The sequence below is a fragment of the Theropithecus gelada genome, chromosome 9 (assembly GCF_003255815.1).
Source record: "Theropithecus gelada isolate Dixy chromosome 9, Tgel_1.0, whole genome shotgun sequence".
Taxonomy (NCBI): domain Eukaryota; kingdom Metazoa; phylum Chordata; class Mammalia; order Primates; family Cercopithecidae; genus Theropithecus; species Theropithecus gelada.
The window spans coordinates 30,235,568-30,259,836 of NC_037677.1; the positions used below are offsets into that span (position 1 = coordinate 30,235,568).

Sequence of the window (24,269 nt, forward strand, 5' to 3'; positions counted from 1 at the left end):
CCGCACCCCCCCCCCCCCGCAAAAAAAAAAAAAAAAAAAAAAAAAAAAAAGAGGAAGTTGAGGCTAAATCTGTACAAATAACCACTTAAAGTGACCTACTAAAAAAAAAAACTCTGTAAGGACAGAGATAAAATGTTGCCTCTTCTATAGTTTCTCATTACAGAGACCAAAGGTAGTTTAAACTGTTAGTACACATGTTCTGTCATACCAAAAATAAAGTGTACTATGAAAAAGCACATGTTTCTAGAAATTATGATTCATGGATTTGCCAATCTACAGAAAGCTGGTGTGATATACCTCAGTTGCTTGCTTCCTTCCTAGTGTTCCCTGTATCCCTGTAAATTAAGGTCACTAAGAGTTCATTATTTGAATTCATACATATAACTAAAATTACTAGAAATAATGAGAAAAACCATTCTAAATTCAAATATATAAAGATGGCAAGCTATGTTTTTGGTAAGAAAAGCTATAAAGTATAAAGTTGTGTTTTTGTTGTTTGTTAAATAAAAAAAACATATATATTTCTTTGTCCTAAAGCATAAGAAATGGCTGTTTCAAAATGGGAAATAGAAAAAGTATAAAACAAAAACTGAATGGATGTAAGGGTGTTGTAGAAGGAATGGACAGATATTTTACGTGTGATCAAACTGGCCGCAATTAGTAGGGAATCATTTTTAAGTCTTCTAAAAAATTAAGGTTTTATATCAAAAGTATGCTGATACAAAACAAGAATTTGATTCTCTGTGTTAAAACAACAAGGTTTACTTGGAGTCTTGGTCTGCTTTTAGTAGAAAATTGTGAAAGGCTTTCCTTTTAGATAATTGACCTAGGAAACAAATATTCTGTATTTTATCAAGATAATTTCCAATGCTTCATGCAGTCTGTAAAGGATCTTTCATTTCTTAAGAAAAGTGAGTTCTGTTTACTAAATGAACTAAGGTTTTTCTTTCCTATAACTATGTACCTTTCTGCATTTGTCTTTAAATATTTTAATTATTACTCTAGCTAAATGAGTAAGCATTGTTTCACAGTGCCATGTAATCCTATTTTAATCAAGTATTTAAAACCTCTTATTTTTCACGACTTCCCAAAATCAAAGTCTAAATTAGGATCTTTTGACTTTGAACTAACTTAGGGAGTTTTCTCACAGGCCATAGAAATATCTCAAAATAATTTTTTTCTTTCTTTCTCTTTATTTAAAGAGAGGTGTAAAACTAATTAGGCTTATCTAACATGTTAAATGGCATGGGAAACACTGTCAAATTAGTGATACTAAACCTTATTAATGTGATACTAAACACATATTAATAACATATCATGTAATATAACAGGTTTCTGATAACTGTAAGATCCCACTATTTGACTAGATAAGAATTCCCAGAATTTTAATGTAGAAACTGATTGGCACCTAAATTGCTAACCCAACATCAAGTAGAAGAAGAATTAATTTGAATGCCAAGGAAATATTGTTGCAGATTTTCGTGGTAAGTCAGCCAATACTGAAATTGTTAAGATACTGTGTTAATTTTGCATTGCTATAAATGAGTACCTTAGGTTGGACAATTTATTAAAAAAAAAAAAAAAGATTTATTTGACTCATGGTTCTGCAGGCTGTATAAGCATGGCACCAGTATCTGCTTGGCTTCTGGTGAGGCCTCACGAAGCTTATAGTCATGACAGAAGGAGAAAGGGGACCTGCTGTATCACATAGTGAGAAAGGAAGCAAGAGAGTGAAGGGGGAGGTCCCAGATACATTTTACCAATGAGCTCTCATATGGACTCATTACCAGAGGTGGAGCACCATGCCATTCATGAGGAATCCATCCTCATGACCCAAACAGCTCTCACTAGGTTCCATCTCCAACACTGGGGATTACATTTTAACATGAGATTTGGAGGGGACAAACATACAAACCACATCATATATGCAATTTAAGTGAACACAGTAAGATTGACCCAAGTCAAATTATCTATGACAACCTATTTAATAAACAGTGCTATATACCTGAAATGAAGAAACAAATGTGTTATTTAAAAGTAAATTCAATGTTAAATGTACACCCATGGAGGACCCAGATGACTACTTGGTCCTTCCTGAGTCCTTAAATCTTCCATTATTTAAAACTATGCACTCCACGAATCATTATGGAAATTTCAAAATGACTTAAATTATGAAAAAAAATCGGAGTGACTAGCCTAAAATTGCTAAAATGATTTGTAAGCATTTTTTGGTTTGTCAAACCCATAATTCTGGGAACACAATCAACTCTTTAGGTGTTACATTTCTACCAATAAACCATTTAAACTTTTACAAATGGATTTCACTCAATTGCCACCTATCCCATTGAAGGAATATCAATGTGTTCTTGTAGTTTGTATGTTTCCTGGTTGGACAGAAGCTTTCCTGTATGGGAAGGTCAATGCTATGACAGTAACTAAGAGATCATTATAAATGTTTTTCTTTTATGGGGTATTCCTGCATTTCCAGTGATGGAGGCACTCATTTCAATGGGCAGATCATCAAACAGTTAAATAAGATATTACAAACACAATGGCATTATGCAAAATTAACTGAATAGACTGGATTGCCTTGGGCAAATGTATTACTGCTGTCCTTGATGGAAATAAGATCCACTCCCCCTGGAAAACACCAATTATGAAATCTTATAAAATAGTCACTGGAAGGCCTTTACCCATAATAATAGAGCTGTCTGTACCTCCCGTTCTTATAAATGACTAAATATTGCCAAGCTTTAATGTGTTATGCCAGAGTATATGTTTACCATGTAAAAAAAAAGCCCTTTGTGACCCACCAACTGATGATAACCAAATTTTTCATGATCCAGGACACAGAGAATGGGTCTATTGGAAATGACACCAGGGAAAGACTGCCCCTTAGCCCCACTGGAAGGAATGATACCAAGCTCTTTTAAGCAGTCATACTGCAGCAAAACTTTATAACCTTCAGTCTTGGCTCCACATCTCTCAACTCAAGAGGACTCCTCCAAGACTGCACATCTTCTGGAGACCTCAAGGTAAAACTGACCAAGGAGATTTCTCTTCAGAAGAAGATGACATCCTAGATGTGGCCAATTTTCCCAAAACAAGGATCAAAACTTCTCCCCGCTCTCATTATGAAAACTTTGTCTTTTTTATTTTTTCTCTGTGTTTCTTTTCTGTTTACAAATGGTAAGATAATGCCAAAATCCAGATTTCACAGTTGATAACTTCTGTAGAAAACCTAACTGCATGTTGACTATGTCATGTTAAACCAGTATCCCTACATGATCTTAGAGATCCTCCATTTCACACTAAAACAAAATTTACTGATATTCCAAATGTGACCATTTTCGCATATTGTAGATTTGGTTCCTCTATAGGGTTAAACTTTTAGATTCACATATTCATATTCCTTGTTTAAAGCTACCAGTAGCCAAAACATATAGTGAGGGTTTTGCAGTTAATTCTGCCAGAAATTAAATAAGAACAACAAAAGATAGTTTGACATTTTGTAGACAAATATATACCCTAATTGTTGATGGCCTCTAACCATGCAATGATTTCATAATAAAGTCCTGGATAAATTTTACTAGTGCTTTCCTACTAGTGACCCTTAAATCACAAGACATCTTAAAGGGAACTGTCGCTGTGGCCCTTGAAGATATATTTTTATTTGTAGAGAATTTAAAAATCAGCCATATGCATAGAAATTCCATGTTTCAAAAAGTGGCTAATCTGGGTTAAGGATTTTAATGGCACCACTCACTCCACAATCAATTGGAAACTGATAATTGATCTATATATTCCATTTTTCACTGTAAAATAAATAAGATTTTTCTAGCAGGTGTTAATAGCTGTAAATGAGCATCTTTGGGTAGAACACTCCTTTCCTGGCTGGGCATAAATATAATAAAGTTATGGTTAGAAATCAGTCTCAAATATTAACTGATAGAGCTGACTATACTGCAAACACTATGACTGCCTAGTACATTTCTTTAAGTTCTCTTGATAAGGTTGTTTTAGATAGCAAGATTGCTTTGGACTACCTGTTGGCTGAACAGCAGGGAGTATCTGCAATAGCTAACACCTCTTGCTGCACATGGATACATACATCTGGTATAGAAACTAATTTGCAAGAATTCAACAAACAAGCTATTTGGTTAAAACAAGCAGATTTCTCTTCTGGTTTATTTTTTGATTTATGTGATTTTAATTCATTTGATTTACAGGGCTCCTGCTATGGAGTAAACTTCAGTGTCTTGGTATTATTCTTCTGATAGTCATCATAGTAGTCTCCCTGGTACACTGTATTCTCTCAAGAGCCTTAAATGCTTGTGTGTAGCCATTCACTGTGTATCAAACGGTCTTACTTTGGTTAGAACCACAAAAGCACAAAGAGAACATAATCATTTAGCTGACTTGATGTTGTACCTAGTGAGTTCTATACTGAGACCAAAAATGTCCACTATGATGGTGATAAACAGTAGCATCAGTGCCCAAGGTTTGCATCAATCTCTCAAGATTGAGAGGCTGACCAGAAAAGGGAATTGTCAAAGTAAATAAGCAAGAGGCCATTGCCCTGAAGTCTTCTTTGTACTTTGAGTTCCTAGATGACCAACTGCAACCTAACTAGTACAGAAATAAACCAAAACTAAATTTAGGAGTATAACAGACAAATTTCAGCCAATGAGTCGCAGCCAACTCATCACACCATGCCCAAATGAGGCAGATGCCTAGCTCTAGTCAATCAGATAATTTCCCTACTTTGCTTCTGTTTTTGGCTCATAAAAGCTTGTTGCTCACACTGAAAGGTGGAGCTCTCTGAACCACTTTTGGTTCTGAGTGCTGCCCAATTCATGAATTATTCATTGTGCAAATAAACTCTGCTAAATATAATTTGTCTAACATTCTTCTTTTAATAATGTTTAATTATTAGGATACACTTTGTTAATATACATAATGTAATATAAAGATAATAGACTAGGCTAAATTGTTACAATTATACCACTTTGCTTTTCATTGTTCTGTTTTTCTCCAAAGTACTTTTGGCTTAAAGTGAATTGGATGTCAAATAGACCATCTTTGCCACTTCTTGCTACAAGTGTGTAAATTTATAAGTAAAAGACTACTCATCTTCAAAGTTATATAGGGACAGCTTTTTTCAATATTTCTCTAGTCAATTCCAGTGTTTCATTCACTCGGTAGACAAGAAAGCCTTCTCTACCTATGCAGTGTAGTATTAAACAGGGTTGCCAATGAAAACAATGTGAGCCACATATGTAGTTTTAGCATATTTAGTAGCCACATTTTATGAAGTAAAAAGGTAAGTTTGTAGTAATAATTTATTTAATCTAATATATCCAAAATGTTATAATTTTAACATATACTCAATATATAACTTACTAGTACAATATTTTATATTCTTCGTTTGTTACCACATATTTGAAATCCAGTTTGTAATTTACACATAGAGCACATCTCAATTTTTACTGGCCACATTTCAAGGGCTCAATAGTTCCATGTAACTATCTGCTATCACATTGGACAGCATAGGTTCAGAAGAAAGTGTTTTGAGTCAGAAAATCTGGTATTACAATCTACCTGCTCAGTCATCCATGTAACATGGTAAAGCTTTTTAACCTTTCTAAGAAAATATTATGTTTTACATCACAGTGTTTTAAAAATACTAAATGTGACAACATATATAAATTCTTTTTCTCACAGTTTCTGACTCTCAGGAAACATTTAATAAATGTTAGTTCTCTTCCTATAAATCATTCTGAAATTTCTCATTGTGTTTGAAAAAAACTTTTTTGTTTATTCAGCATACATCACACATCCATCCATCCATCCACAACTCTTTGAAAAACTAAAAACACTAATGAAAGCATCTTTATTGCAGTAGTTACATGTAACATCTTATTTAACTCACTCTTCTTTCCCCACTATCATCCAGAAACTCCTACTTTTCTTTTGTTTCCTATAGCACTTATCAACAACCAACAAACTATATAAATATGTGATTGATAATGCTTCATATTGACTTTCTTTCCCCCTTTGCTACAATGTCAGCCACATGATGGCAGAGATTCTTCTCTGATTTATTCAACAGATATTTCAAGTACCTAGAAGAGTGCCTCAAAAAATGGACTTCAAGAAATATTTCTTGGATGAATGAATGATTGAAGAAACATTTTTTTCATCATGCCAATGTACATTATTTTACTTTTGTGTCACCCACCTGTGAAAACGCCTCCATTTATTCACATACGTTTTCAATGTGGTGATTGAAGCATCACAGAAATCCCAGATGTTTCACTTTAACACTCTCAGGATTTATTGTTATCATGACTATTCATAGTAGTTAACTCCTCTTGAGTATCCAAACACTAACCAGTATTAAACAGAAATTTGTTCTGAATTGGCATCACAATAAATTCCAATGTATTGTTTAAAAATCATATTAAATTAAAGAAGAATTTATGTATCACATTCTTTGTTACATTTCAATACAACTTGAAAACCTAGTGAAGAGATACTATTATTTCTTGTCTTCTATCTGGTGTACAACTCCCCTGATATTTTCTAAATAATCAGTTCTAATTCCACACTAGGTTTCATATTGTTAGGTTTTTTCACTAGATTTGATCGCATTCATACTTTGTGGGAACCATTTTTCTAAACACCTTTATTTTGAAAATTTTTACATTTATACCAAAGTAGAAATAATAGACTAATGAACTCCTACCTACCCAAAACCCAGCTTTAACCATCTTCAACCCATGGTAATATCATTTGGATATTGGTTCCTGCCTAAATCTCATGCTTAACTGAAATCCCCATTGCTGGAGTTGGGGCCTGGTGAGAGGTGACTGAATCATGGCGGAAGAATCCTCTCTCATGGCTCAGTGCTCTCTTTGTGAGTTCTCTGGAGATCTGGTCACTTAAAAGTGTGTGGCACCTCCTCTCCCCACCACTCTCTCTCTTGCTCCTGCTTTCACCATGCAATGTGCCTGCTCCCCCTTCACCATCTGCCATAATTGCAAGCTTCCTGAGGCCTTCCCAGAAGCCAAGCAGGTGTTGGCACTATTCTTCCTGTAAAGGCTGTAGAACCATGAGTCAACTAAATCTCTTTATCAATTACCCAGTCTCAGGTACTTCTTTATAGCAATGCAAGGATGGCAAGGATGGCCTAATATACATGGTCCATCTTGCTTTGTCTATATTTCCACCCACATTTTCAATACTACAAAATTATTTGAAAGCAAGCCTGGTATCAAATTGCATCATCTTTAAATACTTCGGTATATATTTTTATCAGATAATGACTTCTTATTAGTAGCATATTACAGTTAACAACACTTATAATATCTAACCAACAGAAAATATATTTTATGTTAATATTTACTTAAATATATACACACATTTGCATTGGAATATACATGTATATATGGGAATATATATATATATATGGGTGATATATATATCACCAATATTTATAATATCATGATAAAAATGGTTGCACTTGTATGGTACACTGGTGTCATTAGATAAGTATGATTGATGCTGACTTCCAAATCAATGCCTTCTACAGGTGCATCTGATTGATAGTTTTCATCCTAAGTACACAAGAAGTTGAATGAGATTGGGCTCATATATCTGGATAATAAACCCAGTGACAGTTCTCTAAAGAGCAATGAGCAATATGATTTTTGTCCATTATGCTGAGTTCTATTTCTTCCAGGGATAACTGTTCTTTTCACATCCTCTACTTTCTCTTTCATGACATTAGTTGTCTTCAAATGTGTGGTGATTCTTGGTTGTTTATTTAAGCTCATCAATGAAAGTCTTTGTTGCTTAGAACACAATAAAGGATTTCAATAGCCAAAATAAATAACTGTTTTCCCAACAGACTTCTTTGAATGGGAGGATGAACAGCAGGTGCTTTGGATGTAGGTTGAGCATGCAGGCAAGCATGCTTCCCTGTAGGGCAGGCGTTCTCATCCTTCACCACACACTAGAATCCCATGCGGAATTCTTAAAAATCTTCATGCCCAGTCTACAGCATAGACCAATTAAATCAGAATCTTTGTGGGTGGGACCCACCTATTAGTACTTTCATTAAGTCCCTAGATGATTTGAATATGCAGCCAAGGTTCAAAACCACTTCCTATTGTGATGATCCCATGTAACCCCAACTATGACATTGACTCATTTTCAGGCTATAATTATCTCATGATTATCTTTCAACAGGCAGATGTCCAAATTTCTTTAGACTGCCCTTCCCTGACTTAATCCTGAGAGGAAAAGCCATTTATGCGAGCAGTTGTGTTTGGAAGCAGTGATCATTGGTGGGAAACTTGAGAAGCGGGGCCAACTTCACAATTCCTCCAAGTGGTCTGAGTGAGCTCCCCTGCAGAGTTCTTCACAACCTTTCTTAGCATTTTTATTGGTTTGCTAGTGCTGCCATAACAAAATGCCAGAGGCTTAGTGACTTAAACGACAGAAATTTATTTCCTCACAGTTCTGAAGGCTGGAAGTCCAAGACCAAGGTGCCCAGAGATTTGATTTCTCCTGAGGCTCTTTCCTTGGCTTGCAATGACTATCTTCTCTCTGTGTCATTACCTGGCTTTTCTTCTGTACTTCCTGGTGTTTCTCCTTCATTTTATGAGGACAACCGTCCTATTGAATTAGGACTCTTATGACCCCATTTAACCTTAATTATCTATTTAAAGATAGTTTATCTCCAAATAGTCACACTAGGATTAGCACTTCAACATATGAATTCTGGAGGAAGGCGGCACAATTCAGTCCTTGGATGTTAGGATATCTGTATATATGTGTAGCTTCTTTGGGAAGACCTATAGTGAACTATTTTTCCTTAACTTAGGATTTCTGATGTTCTTCCTCCATTCACTCTGATCCCATTTGCCTTTTTCCTGTTCCTCCTCCTATTCCTGTTCCTCTCCCTATTCCTCCTCCTCTGCCTCTTTCTCCTTCTTTCCTCCCCCCCCAGCTCCTCCCCCATCTTCTCCTTCTTTTTCTTGGAATGCTTCAAAAATTTCTTGTCTGACAGTTTAATCTTTAAAATATGTGTTACAATAGAGTCATTATATGTTTCTGTATGTGTATGTGTCTGTGCACGAGTGTGTGTGCAAGTATGTCTTTAAGTGTATGCGTGTGTTTAAGTGCATGTGAGTAAGATCAAAGTGGGTCTAAGAATAATGGTCTGGGAATCATGTGAGCGAGGGCTGGCTTTTTTATATCCAACTCCATATCCCTGTCCAGCCTTCCCAAGCAAATGAATATAGGAGTCTCCCTCTACTCGATCAGAGACCAGGGTAATATAAATCTAGAGTGAAATAGAGGTTTAGTGGCCCTGAATATGAAGGTTAAGGGGATTCAGGTAGAGTTATATATAAGGAAGGAACACACTACAGTGATGTCCTGGAAAAGGGCTTGGATTAGGATCCATACACCAGAGTTTCCACTCTGGCTTTGTTACTCATTTTACAGGTTGAGAAAAATCATTTAATATCTGTGTTCCTCATCTCTGATATCAGAATGATAATGTCTGTCCTATCTGCCCATAGGAAGTACAGTTATCATCTGCGTTATCTGCAGGACACTATCAACCAAATATCAAATTGAGTTGTATTTATTGAATACTATATGTCTTAAATTGCTATTATACATGAGAGCATTAGCTTGCTAAGATTATTTGGGGATATTTTTTGACCTTGAGTGGTTAGTACAGAAATGCACGATAGTAAGCATGTACGCTATATCAGTCAGCATATTTGATTCCTTAGTTACTTACCAAACATTTAGTTAATTCATATTCTCAGTTCCCAACACAATGAATGGTATTTAGCAGGCACTCAGGAAATGCTTAATGCATTAAGTAATCCAAAATACTTCACCGTCAATAAATATAGTAGGGGATAGTTCCAAGTAACCTACAAAAGTATCAGGTGCAATTCAGACATTTAAATGCTAGAGTTGATAGTCTAATTGTGGAGATGGCCAATTATATCATTAAAGAGAGCATAAAGTTATGAAGGGAAAAAAAGAGACAGCAGCAGCTTTGTGCCTTACGCCTTCATTAATTCATGCTACATAAATGTCACTCTTGCCATTCAATCTTGTATATATTAAGTCTAAACAGTATTCATGTGTAGACCAGAGAGTGGATTGATGTTTGTAGTTTCTCTCTCCAGCTTCGCCAATGTCTCCAAAAAGGCTCATAAATAGCCCTGTGATGGGCATTGAAAATGGCCCCCTTATATATCTAATTCTTTGTCTTGATAACAATAAGTGCAAAACTCCATAAATACGATTTTAATTAACAACTATGTTGTGATGCTTAGAAATAGATCATAGGCTCATTGAATTTGTTGGCCTTCTCATAAAGAATTTTGTTTTTCCCAGAGGGTCAAAATTAATTAATGTCCTTACAATTTATTCAGCATCCCATTATCTCAGAGATGCCTAAACAGTCTCACTCAGCTGTATTAGTGTATCAAGAATGATATAATCAGGCTGCTTTGAAGACAGCACTCTGTAAAAATACTGTCTCAAGTAGTGATTAATAAGGAGGATAATAAAGTGTTCTGTCAGAATTATTGCTTTTTTTAAAATCTGCGGACAACATTGCTTATATATAACATTACATAAACAACCAGATTCAAAATTTGCATGTGGTCTTTAATGAACATACATAAGCTCTAAAAGTTCAAAAAAGAAAAATTAATACTCTTATTAATAGTCTTTAATGTTTCCATTAAAAGGTATCCATTGATCACTCGCGTTTTTCTTTTTGAATAACAGATGTAAACTTTCTCATATCTATTGACTATACTTTAATCTTGTTCTCAACTGAGCCTGCAGTTTTTTTATCTTTAGTATTATTGTAGCAGAAGACATGCTCTGTAGTTTTCAAATACTGTCTTAGCATAAGGGAAGATTGTGGCAGACAATATCTAACGAACTCACAGGCATTTGTGTCCACATGTTATTGTCTAGATCTAAGCAGAATAAATGAAAATTGGCTTGTTTCTCATATTTTCTCAAAAAATCCCATATATTCAACTTTGGGAATTATAGAAGTAAAAAAGTTCCATCTAAATGTCAATTCGTTGTTGTGATATTTATCATAATGGAGAAAATAATGTTTATAATTAGATTTTGTAAATTTTGATATATTCAAAAAGTAAAATACTATAAAACTATGCTGTGCAAGATATTTCACTACATATAACCTTGTTTACACTATATTTTTAGAATTACAAAATCAACTAGAAACTATTTCTCTTTGAAAATGCATACATTAAGAAAGAATGGGAGTATGAACAAACATGAAGCTTATTGATGGCTTTATCATTACTCTGAGGTTACTAGAAAAGTTTTTTCTGTTTATTTATATTCTAAAAATTTTAGAAAAACTATATTATTTAGTAATGTAAAATTGATAAACAGAAACACTGAAGAAAAAGTAAATATTAAAAGGACAAGCAACAGTTCAGACCTTTCAAGTGGCAAACCTTAATATATTCACCACAGTTTTCACAAGCGCACAAATGTGCTACCACCATGTATGTTGGATTTTCTTTTCAGGTACAATTCCTGTTATTTGCTTCTTATTTTGTTCTTTTTTTTTTTTGAGACAGAGTCTTGCCAGAGTGCAATGGAGTAAACACGACACTGCAGCCTCAACCTCATGGGCTCAAGCCATCCTCCTGCCTCAGCCTCCCGAGTAGTAGGGACAATAGGCATGCCACCACACCTGGCTAATTTTTTATTTTTTGTAAAGATAGGGTTTCACCATGTTGCCCAGGCTGGTCTCAAACTGCTGGGCTCAAGCAATCCTCCTGCCTCACCTTCCCAAAGGGCTGGGATTACAGGCATGAGCCACTGTGCCCAGCCTTGTTTGTTTTTATATTGAGTTTATTTCTTCCTCTTCTCCACTTTAACCCTGTCACCCATTCAAGTAATCTATGTTAATAAACAAGTATGTATCCTTTTATACTCTCCTCCATGGCTACAGTCATTCACAGAAATATCTATGCACAGATTTATACGTATGCACAATTAGGGGGTACTAGCTGTCTGCTTTAGAAAAACTAGATCACCCTATCTTAACATTTTGCATAGCGCTTTACTCCTTCAACACTATCATTTGGAAATCCTTTCAAATCGACTATACATGACTAAATTCTTTTTAGTGTCTGCATAATATTGCATGTTGTAGATTTTACAAGTTACCTTGGCTTCTAGGCTGTTTCTCTGGGTTCTCAACAGGGGTAATTTCTAAAGACATTTTGGCTTTATTATGATTGGAAAGAGGAGTGCCTCTGACAGCTAGTTGGTAGAGGCCTCAAGTGCTGCTAAACATCTTACAATTGCACAGGTCAAACCCCTAATTAATTAGACTGCCCCAAATGTCATTAGCAACTGGGTTGAGACACCTTCCAAACATAGGTTGAACGAGCTCTGGAATATTCTTTCCTTAGGTAACCACAGGTCACTTCCTCACAGCTCCTTCAGGTCTCTTGCTGAATGGCATTTCTATGCAGGGTCTAATTTGACCAGCCTATTTACATGGCCATCCTCCCAACTCCAAGGCACACACCTACTGTCTTTCACACTCCTATGTACTCTATTCCTTCCCTTTTCTCCCCTTAACTTCTAATACACCATCTAATTTATTTATTTATTATGTTTACCCATTATCTTTTCCTCCTTCTGTAACGTAAGCTCTACTGTGACAGGGATTTATGCCTGTTTTATTCACTGATGCATCCACAGGACCTGGCCAAGTGCCTGGCATTTGATAAATAGCTAAGTGAATGAAGGAAGGAACACATAAATGATCATATAATAGGCATTCATTTATTTCCCATTATTTCTGCTAAAAGCAATGCTGACGTAAATATCCTCATATAAGTCATTATGTGTTGGCCCTTCTATGTGCAAGAGGCCAAAATGCTTTCTAAATTGGGTTTAGAAGCTGACTTCCAGGTTTTAAAAGTTGACTTCTATGTCAAAGAGGCCAAAATCCTTTCTAAATTGGGTTTCGGAGGTTTTAAAATATTCTGCTCTAAATTACACACAGTTTACTCTCTGTTTTCTTGCAAGGATTTTCTTGTTTTTATTTGTTACATTTAAGCCTTTATCTAGATTGTATTGCTGAATATCATATAAAACTTGGATTTAATTTTAAGTTCTTCCAGGTGGATAACCAGATATGCCAGCACCATCCTGTATCATCCACCTTTTTCCTACTATTTTAAATATCTACCTTTGTTATATACTAAATCCTTATAATTACTGACCTTAGTTTCTTGATTCTTTATCCTGTTCAACTTATAATCTAGTATACATTAACTTCATGTTTTTAAGGGAAATAAAAACTTGTGAAAGGAAAGGGAGATACAACGTGACAAGTCAAAAGGAGTTAGAATATTCAATTTAAAGATTAATTATACCAGACATAAAAAGAAGAGCTGGTGACAATTCTACTATTCTAAAAATTCGAGGAGGAGGGATTCCTCCCTAACTCATTCTACGAAGCCAGCATTACCCTGATACTAAAATCTGGCAAACCCACAGTGAAAATAGAAAACTACAGGCTAATATCCCTGATAAACACAGACATAAAAAATCCTCAACAAAATACTAGCAAACCAAATCCAGCATCATATCAAAAAGTTAATTCACCACAATCCAGTAGGGTTCACTCCTAAGATGCAAGGTTGGTTCGACATATGCAAATCAATACATGTGATTCACCATATAAAACGAATTAGGGAAAAATCTTTAAAACAAGAGTGAACACCCATATTGTAATTAAATAGCATGATACATTCAATCAGCCTGAAACATACAAATAATAAAATTAATGTGCTCTTTTCCCTAGTCATATAATGGCTAGGACAATCTTTTGAAAGTTACTTAAATTTCACGTAATCTTGTTCTTTTCTACTGTGCATATGTTTCAACTGTTTTGAAGAATATGGTATTGATTAGGGTTCTCCTAAGAAACAGAATCAATAGGATATCTGTACATCTAGAAAGAGATTTATTATAAGGAATTGGCTTATGAAGGCTGCCAAGTCCAATATCTGCAGGGTGGACTGTCAGGCTGGAAAACCATGAAAACCCATGGTGCAGATGAAATCTGAAGACATTCTCTTGGGGATCCTTCTTGCTGCATAGGCTGGTGTCTTGTTTTGTTTTTCTATTCAGGCCTTCAGTTGATTGGAGGAGGCCACATTATGAAGGGCAATCCACTTTACTCAAAGCTCATCAATTTAAATGTTGATCTTATCCAAAACACCTCCAAATTGACAAATAAAATTAGCCATCACAAATATCTTAGGTTTTTTTAATCCCTAATAAAAGCTAGATTTCTAAGATAAATTCTGAGTCAGTAGGACTTCTTCGTAAGAGTAAATAAGATTACAAGCTTACTCCTACTTTGAGTCTATTAACTGTAAAGCCATTAAAGATTGCATAATCTGAAATCACACGGCAGAAAGCAAAACTTGTGAAGATTGTGCTGATGCTCACTCATTCCATCACCACTTAGCATTTTACGCTTTGGCTCCTGTACTTCCAAATGATGGAAAGGAAACTGGTGGTCAGCCATTTCATTGTTGTGACTGGCCATTGTCACGACAGGATAACTTTTAGCATTGTCAGTTGTGTATCTTTGGATATTGCAATCATTAATCTGAATGCCACCCACCTACCCTCCCCCAATTGGGGAATTTAATGGCACCTTTAGGGTAGAGTAAAATCTGTGAGTCTCTTAAAATATGAGTGGTGAGCTTCTTTGTTGTAGCAGTGTCAGCTCTGGGTCTATTTAGTAATTCAGAGTTTGCAATAGAAGGGACTAGCCCTCTTTCCGTAAAAATCTACTGAGCTCTGTCCCCACATACACATAAGAAATGCACACTGAAATTCACACAAATTGTTAAAGCAGGTTTCCAGATAAGTGGATTTCATGGTCTGGGGATGGCTACTAGACATACCTGGCGTGTGATCAGAGTCTGGAATTAATGCTTCGGCAGGAAGTCTGCTGCCAATGGCCCAGTCCAAGTCATCCTCAGAGTCTTGAGTAAGACTGCAGGCTGTGGTCCAATTTCCTGAACTTGTTTCAAAATTGCAGCTTCCTGTTGTGCTTGTATACTGTGCTGGGGAAGCAAAAATATTAATGGAAGTTTCTGGAAATGTCTATCACCTTTGCTGTTACCCTATATTTGGGATCATTTAAAATTAGTATCTGCATATTCTAATTCTTTATAAATATATTTACAGCATCAAGACATTTGTACTCATTGATAATATTTTAATTGAAGGATCTAGAAGCAGTGTATGAATGTTGTCACTTATCCATTAAGGGGTTATATGCATTGATGAAAAATATTTATAGATGATAGTTAAAACTGTGTCTACACATGAACAATGAACATAACATTATGCTAATACAAGATTATTCAGGTCAAATAAATAAACAGCTTCAGTTGTCTGGATGTTTAATTCACTTCCTTCCCTTATTCCGATGTTTGAATAGCATAGCCTATCAGTGACACAAAATCATTTACTAAAGAAAAGGCACTTTGGGAGAAGTAGTAAACTATATAGGACACAAATTATCTCGGACACCATACCAGTCACTGCAGCATCACATATCAGAGCTAGTCACCAAAAAAGAAAGAAATTCTCTTCTAAAAGTGTTGATTGATAACTCCTTAAAAATTAAATTATTCACAATGAGAAAAATTAATAGATAATAACTGTATCTATTTCTAGTCACCTGTGAAAAGTGCCGTCATGATACCCTGATCTAGGCTTTCATTTTTCTTTCTCTTTTTTGTACATCAGTTATTACTTTTGAGTACCCACTGTAAAACCAGACTGTGTTGTACAGACAGAAAGAATGATAGGGTGATTTAATCGGTATTAATCAACTGAGGTCATCATTTACTTTTCCTTTCTTTTTAGAAAGAAAGTTTGTGTTATTTTTAAAATTTCTTCTCGTTCACAACTTTTCCTGAACATACAACCAATGTTAGCATATAGAAATGTAATCAGAAAAAAAAAGCCTTGCTGTAAAAATAGACACTAAATATATAGCAAGCAAAGCTTTAATATTTCCATACAAAACTTTCTGGATCCCTGAGATTATTTAAATAAAATATTAGCATTTTACTTCTCAAGCATTATTGCATCTTATCCCTACAAATTACAACCACTTGTATTCATGTACATTCCTTTCATTCATTCTATATAACTATATCATCTATTGCTTCTTGTATGCTTATTTATGGGCTATGTGTGTCTTTTTTGTGTTTGTCATGCCAGTGTTATATAATATAGAATAGGTTTTTATTATATGATATGGATAAAAACTGAGACATTCTGTTCTGCTGGTGTTTAGCCAACACATCTGTAAAAATTCAGAATCTTGCAATGGATATAAAAGACAGCCATTATGTCTTTAGAATGATGTCACCTGCACATTCTTTACTAGTGTTCTGTGTAAGTGACTCCCTGATATACAGCCCTACAATATTAATTCTACATCCTTTTTTATTCTCTGTGATCATCCTTGCACCCTCTCTCCCGCCTTGTTTAATATATGACTTTATCTTTGACTCTAAAGATACTTATCCAATCAGGATAAATTCTCTTACATTTCATTCTCTCAGTCTCAAACTATGCCACTTTTCTCTAAGGCTAATCTCTGTTTATGATCTCAACTCCTTATCAAAACACTGCTATTGACATTCCACAGCTTCATTTTCTTCAAAGTTACATATTTTTCCATATCCTTCAATTTCACATTCTCTTCTAATTCCTTTCTTCTATTTTGCAGTCATACAGCCAGGCTGCCCCTATTAATTTAAAAACATTCACATATATTTGCTTGCTTACATTTCTCACTCTGTATTGACCTTAGTCATCCCTTTCCATGGGCTTTCACACTTTTACGCAGATGTCCCACCAATCAACGACCGCGATGGTTAATTTGAAATTATTTGAGGTTATTAATTTGAGATCTTTCCAACTTTTTGATGTGGGCATTTGGTGCTATAAATTTCCCTCTTAACACTGTCTTAGTTGTGTCCCAGAGATTGATATGTTGCATGCATGTTCTCATTAGTTTCAAAGAACTTCCTGATTTCTACCTTAATTTCATTATTTACCCAAAAGTCATTTAGAAGCAGATTGTTTAATTTCTGTGTAAATACATTGTATTGGGAGATCTTCTTGGCACTGATTTCCATTTTTATTGTGCTGTGATGATTGGTATAATTTCATTTTTTTGGAATTTGCTGAGGATTATTTTATGTACAACTGCGTGGTCAATTTTAAAGTATGTGCCATCTGGCAATAAGAATGTATATTCTGTGGTTTTGGGGTGGGGTGTTCTGTAGATGTCTATTAGGTTCATTGGTCAAGTGTTGAGTTCAGGTCCTGAATATCTTTGTTAATTTTCTGCCTCAGTTATCTGTCTAATACTGTCAGTGGGGTGTTGGAGTCTTCCACCATTATTGTTTGGGAGTCTAAGTCTCTTCATAGGTCTCTAGAAACTGGCTTTATGAATATGGATACTCCTGTGCTGGGTGCATATGTATTTAGGATAGTTAGGTCTTCTTGTTGAATTGAATCCTTTACCATATCTACTGTCATTGTCTTTTTTGGTCTTTATTGATTTAAAGTCTATTTTGTCTGAAATGAGGTTTGCAATCTCTGTTTTTTTCTGATTTCCATTTGCTTGGTAGATTTTTCTCCTTTCCTTTATTTTGAGCCTATGGGTGTCATTGAGTGTGAGATGGGTCTCTTGAAGACAGCCAACCACTTGGTCTTGCTTCTTTATTTAGCTTGCCACTCTGCGCCTTCTAATTGGGGCATTTTGCCCATTTACATTCAAGGTTAACATGATATGCATGGATTTAATCCTGTCATCATGTCATTAGCTGGCTGTTACGCAGACTTGTGTGTCTGGCTGCTTATAGTGTCACTGGTCTGTGTACTCAGGTGTGTTTTTGTAGTGGCTGGTGATGGTCTTCAGAAGCTCTTGTAAGGCAGATTTGCGGATAATGAATTATCTCAGCATTTTCTTGTCTCAGTTATTTCTCCTTCATTTGTGAAGTTTAGTTTGCCTGTATGTGAAATTCTTGGTTGTAGCGTTTTTTTGGTTTTGTTTTTTTTTTTTTGTGTGTGTGTGTGTGTGTGTGTGTGTTTAGAATGTTGAATATAGGCCCCCAATTTCTTCTGGCTTGGAGGGCAAAAGATTCACTGCTGAAAGATTCACTGTTAGTCTGATGAGGTTCCCTTTGTAGGTGACCTGCCCTTTCTTTTTAGCTACCTTTAACATTTTTTCTTTCATTTTGACCTTGGGAAATGTGATTATTATGGCCAGGTGTGGTGACTCATACCTGTAATCCCAGCACTTTGGGAGGCCAAGGCAGGCAGATCACTTGAGATCAGGAGTTCGAGACCAGCCTGGCCAACATGGCAAACCCCCATCTCTACTAAAAATAGACAAATTAGCTGGGTGTGGTGGTAGACACCTGTAATCCCAGCTACTAAGGAGATGGAGGCCGGAGAATTGCTTGAACCTGGGAGGTGGAGGTTGCAGTGAGCTGAGACTGTGTCACTGCTCTCCAGCCTGGGCGACAGAGCAAGACTCTAGCTCACAAAAAAAAAAAAAAAAAAAAAGTCATGATTATGTGTTTTGTGGATGATCTTCATGTGTAATATCTTGCAGGGGTTCTCTTCATTTCCTGAATTTGAATGTTGGCCTCTTTAGTGAGGTTGGCGAAGTTTTTATTAACAATATCCTGAAAGCAATTTTTCAAGTTGCTCGCTTTCTCCCTGTCTCTTTCAGGGATACCAGTGATTCATTGATTTGGCCTCTTAACATAATCACATATTTCTCAGATAATTTTTTCATTCCTTTTTATTCTTTTTTCTTTATTTTTGTCTATGTTATTTCAGTAAGCCAGTCTTCAAGCTCTGTGATTTTTTTCCTAAACTTGTTATATTCTGGTGCTAATACTTGTGATTACATCGTAAAATTCTTGTAGTGTGCTTTTCAGCTCCATTAGGTGAGTTAGGTTATTTTATTATACTGGATATTCTGTCTGTCAGCTCCTGCATAACTTAACTGTTATTCTTAGCTTCTTTGGATTGGGTTTCAAAATGTCGTCCTGAATCTCAATATTTGTTTCTACCCATATTCTGAATTCTATGTGTGCCATTTCAGCCATCTCACCTGATTAAGAACGCTTGCTGGAGAACCAGTGTGGTCCTTTGGAGAACAGAAGACACTCTGGCCATTTGAGTTGCCAGAGTGCTTTCACTGGTTCTTTCTTATTTCTGTGTGCAAATGTTCCTTTAACTTCAGCGTAGATTGAGTACAGTCATTAGAATTCTTCTCTGGATGTTTCCAGAGGACTGAGGCTTTGTTCAGGGTCCTCATTTGTAGCTGACTTCTTGCCTTTGGTTTGATGGAGGGTATGTTGGCAAAGCACTTTGGCGTTGAAGATTTGGGGTGTAATCCAGCCAGCATGTGGTGCTAAGTGCAGGGGTCAGTAGGTAGGCTCTTAATCATGTGGTTCCTCTGTATTTCCTCACAGATGCAGCTGTGCTCCCTCTTAATGCTCTAAATGTGTGGGCTCCTCTTTCACCTGAGTGCTGACTGCAGTTTACGGGCTTGAATTTGTCCAAGTTTTTACTGTTTCGTGGGTGACTATTAAATGCCCTACTTAGTACATCTTGCGGGGAAAATGGTGATTTCACACGTTTTAGAGACTTCCATTGAAATTAATTCCTTACACTCAGTATTTTTAAAAATACACTTTTTGTGTGAATTTTTTTTTTTTTTGAGATGAGTCTCACTCTGTTGCCCAGGCTGGAGTGCAGTGGCACAACTTTGGCTCACTGCAACCTCTGCCTCCCAGGTTCAAGCAATTCTCTGCCTCAGCCTCCCGAGTGGCTGGGATTACAGGCATCCACCACCAGGTCTGGCTATTTTTTTATTTTTTATTTTTAGTAGAGACGGGGTTTCATCATATTGGCCAGGCTGGTCTTGAACTCCTGACCTTGTGATTCACCCACATCGGCCTCCCAAAGTGCTGAGACTACAGGTGTGAGCCACCACACATGGCCGGTGAATTTAAAATAAGCTAGAAATAACACTAGAAAACGTTACTCAGTGCACTGTAAGTTTTATTTGAGAATGTACATACTATGAAAGAAATACATGATATTTTATAAAATTAATACTATAATTCTCTGGTATTAGTAATAAAGTCTTAAGATGTGTTGATTGTTTTGACTTTTTAAAAATACTTTCATTTAAAATTAAAATACAAAATGAACATTGAAGACATTATGGTAAGTGACATAAGCCAGTCACAGAAAAGAAAAATACTATGTGATTCCACTTATATGAGGTACCTAGAAGAGAAATGAAAGATCTTTTATAGAGATGGAAAGGAGAAGGGTAGTTACCATGGTCTAGGGGAAGGGGTAAATGGAGGGTTATTCTTTAATTAGTACAGTTTTAGTTTTTTTGGATAAAAATAGTTCTAGAGATGGATGGTGGCAGTGGTTGCACAACAATACAAATGTACTTAATGCCATTAAATTATACATTTAAATGGTTAAAATGGTAAATTTTTTATTATGTATTTTTTACCACAGCTTTTTAAAGTTCAAAAATATATTAAAAATTTTAAATAGAAAATGAGCCCATTGGAAGCATCAGTGTAAGATCCTAAGAAATAAAAATTAAATTGAGCTATAAAATAAAAATGTAAATATGCTTGTGTGTTAGTTTGTCTCCAAAAAGATCACCCTACAACCTTCTCTACATTTGACGTGTGATGTTTTCCCATTGAAAGTCTAGTCTAGACTTTGTTATTTGCTTGGCCATTAGCAGGAATCAGGTATGGTATTATGGAACATCTGAGGCTAAATCAAAGTAACGGTTGCTATTTTTCCTGAGGGTCAGGGGACACTTTCTAGTAGAAGCCAGCCTTGTGTCCAATGGCTTACTGCCCTGTGGCTGCCATGTTATGTAAAGCCCAAGTCACATGGACTACTCTGGAGGATGAGACACCATCTCTAGTAAGACAGAGAGACCAAAGAGTATCAAGAGAAGAAGTCATCCTGGATGTGATTATCCAGCTCCACCCTATCAGTTCGACTCAGGCCATCACAGACAAACCGCCCAGAAGAGCCCTTCCTGAATTACTGACCCAAAAAATTGTGAGCAAAATGTAACAGTGGCCTAGACCACTAACTTCTGGGGTAGCTTGTTAGGCAGCAAATGGTAACTGCAACAGTAGCTCGTATGGTATCAATATTCTCTAGCAAAGATAAGATATATGGAAAAAAGATCCTTTTTTTCCCAATAAGATATATGGAAAAAAGATCCTTTTTTTCCCAATAAGATATATGGAAAAAACTTTGGGAGGCCGAGGCGGGTGGATCACGAGGTCAGGAGATCGAGACCATCCTGGCTAACATGGTGAAACCCCATCTCTACTAAAAATACAAAAAAATTATCCGGGCATGGTGGCGGGTACCTGTAGTCCCAGCTACTTGGGAGGCTGAGGCAGGAGAATGGCATGAACCTGGGAGGCAGAGCTTGCAGTGAGCCGAGATCGCACCACTGTACTCGAGCCTGGGCGACACAGCAAGACTCTGCCTCAAAAAAAAAAAAAAAAAAAAAAGATATATGGAATAAAGATCCTTTGAATTTAAATATCTGCTCATGTTTTAAAATTATATACTTAGTTTTTTATATAAGTTTTAAAACATTGCTTGAATTAAAGCTTGAATAAAAATCCAATGGGGCCCATCCAGTCCTCTTTCTCCAGTGCAATGTAATTGATAAAATTAATTACTAAACTGGTATTTATTAAAAGTGCTGATTTTCAGTCACATATACAAAATTAACAATTTTTTGGAAAAAAATAATAGAAAAAACAAATGAAGACCAATAAAGAAAGGCAGATTGCTACTGCAGTTCCTAGAAACTTTAATTCTAACCCTACACACAGTGTGCCTAATTACAGAATGGGATTATTTTTTGGTAAAATGATTTTCTATAGACTTGTTGCAGTTCTCAGTATAGGGGTAAAGAATATGAAAGGACTGCCATTTATATTTGTATTTGGTACTTGTATACAAATTTGGGGAAATATTTGGGCTATTCTAAATCTACTCTAGTGCATGAAAATAATACTTCTTCTCCATCATCAATGCCAATATCTAACACTACTTATAAAGGAAAATCTCTGCTGAACTGGCTGCCATACAGCAGATAGATAAACTTACCACAGTGAGCTTCATCAGACCTATCAGAGCAGTCTGGCTTATAATCACAAACAAGGTGGGATGCAATGCACTTCTTGTCCCGACACAAAAAATCAGTGGTTTCTGGACAAATCTCAGAGATCTCTCCCACTAGAGAAAAAAAAAAAAACAAAAAAACCAAAAGCAGTATTTAGCCAATATTTTCATTAAAGATTCTGGTTAGGTATATTACAGATTTCAACTAGAGAGCTGGTTAAGGATTTCAACAGTTGCCTAAGGTGGACTTCCCCAACTTCCTTTTTCTCAGTCCCACCATCAATGGTTCAGCAAGTTATACTGATTCTACTTCTAAAATACCTTTTATGCACTTTGATGGTGCTGAAAATCTCCTTGCCCATGATTCTCACGGATAAGATGCGCAAGTTTGTGTCCCGTAACTACCTGGAACCTGGTAAAGGGTGTGTGCAGCCTGCCACCAAATCCTACTCACTGTCAGCATGCACTGATGGGATTTCCTGGCCATTTGTGCTGCTCATAATGCCTCTGGTGATCTGGGTCTATAGCACAGACATGAACTTTAGCAGTATGTTCTCGTCTTGACTATTTTACATAAAGAAGATGTTCAACTTAACTAATTTTTTTGTTGTTCAAAGCAACTGTCTATTTCTGCTGAATTTTCACATGAACATACTGGCTTGTGGAGGTTTCATACTCTAGATTTTATTTTGCTTTTTCTGACTCCCATGGGGCAAGATTTTCCTTTTTATACACACAATTAAAGTGTCCATTGGCAAGTACAGAGAACTAACACTATCTTAGGCAAAAGAATGGAGTATTTAATACACATCCTTGTATAAAAAATAGTCGAGCCAGCAGACACCGTCAGCAAATTAATTGGCAGCAGATTTTAGGAAATGAATGTGTGTGTTTTTTTCCTAAAACTAAATAGCATGTATTGTGTCTTTTGCCATGATGATCTGAATTTAATTTGATATCACAGTCTAATTTTTATTTATAAGCCAATTTTTCTGCACTGAGCAAAATCCTGCTACCTCAGTTTGTGTTGTTTTGGTTTGTCATTTCCCTCTTCCACCTTGGCCTCCCTTCACCTCACCCCCACCCTACCCTCACCCTCCTAACCCCCACCCCCTGCCCCACTTGGCTGCTTCTGTAGGATTTGATGTTTCATTCTGTTTACATCAGTTTTAACGAGAGGTATGCCTGTACTTGCTTGTGCAGAAAACATCGTTCCAGATTCAATTGACTGGGTTTATGTCCCTTCACCTGGTTTTTAAGGTTATTTAAATGTCTAATGTATTTTATTGTAACAAACATTGTTTTGCCAACATTGCCTATTTCACTGGCACATCACAGCCTAATTTAGAAAGAAAAATCAAACATTTTAAATGGACGAAGAAAAAAAGATAAAAAGATATTTTTTTCTTTCATAATTGAGATTGTATTGGTTGAGTACAGACATTTCAATTTGTACACCATTCTTAACACACGTACCAAAAATCTAAAAAGCTATATATTGTAATTCTCTTTTAAAGTTATTCCGACCGAATAGCATGTACACTACATATTCAAATTTTTGATCTTTCACAGCACAGTAACAAAGTTATTAGGAAAATAGGACTATCACAACCAAAGAGGCTACAGAGTGCCCACAATTCTGACAGGGAGAGCCAGGATCGAGGAGTAGTTTTCTTCAGGAAACAATTCTACTACAAAACAACATGGGAATAGAAGTACTTTAAAATGTTAACGACATTAGATACAGGATTGTGACTCCCTATCGCCATTTAATGTGCTTTGTATTATAGGATATGAAAACTAATCCCTCATCTATGGAATGTTAAGCTGACACCCAAGGCAGTGAAAGCCTTCCATAATTCAATATCACACACTATTCTCTGGTTGTAACA

At 35.9% G+C, this 24,269-nt stretch overlaps 1 protein-coding gene across 1 annotated transcript in view; it reads right to left on the minus strand.

The window, feature by feature from the left end:
• MALRD1 (MAM and LDL receptor class A domain containing 1) overlaps positions 1–24,269 on the minus strand; it is a 670,416-nt gene that overhangs the window by 199,955 nt on the left and 446,192 nt on the right. The window contains exons 30-31 of the mRNA XM_025396215.1: positions 22,363–22,491; positions 15,036–15,197 (exon numbers count right to left, since the gene is read on the minus strand). Coding sequence (XP_025252000.1) covers positions 15,036–15,197; positions 22,363–22,491 — 291 coding nt within the window. The remainder of the gene's footprint in view (positions 1–15,035; positions 15,198–22,362; positions 22,492–24,269) is intronic.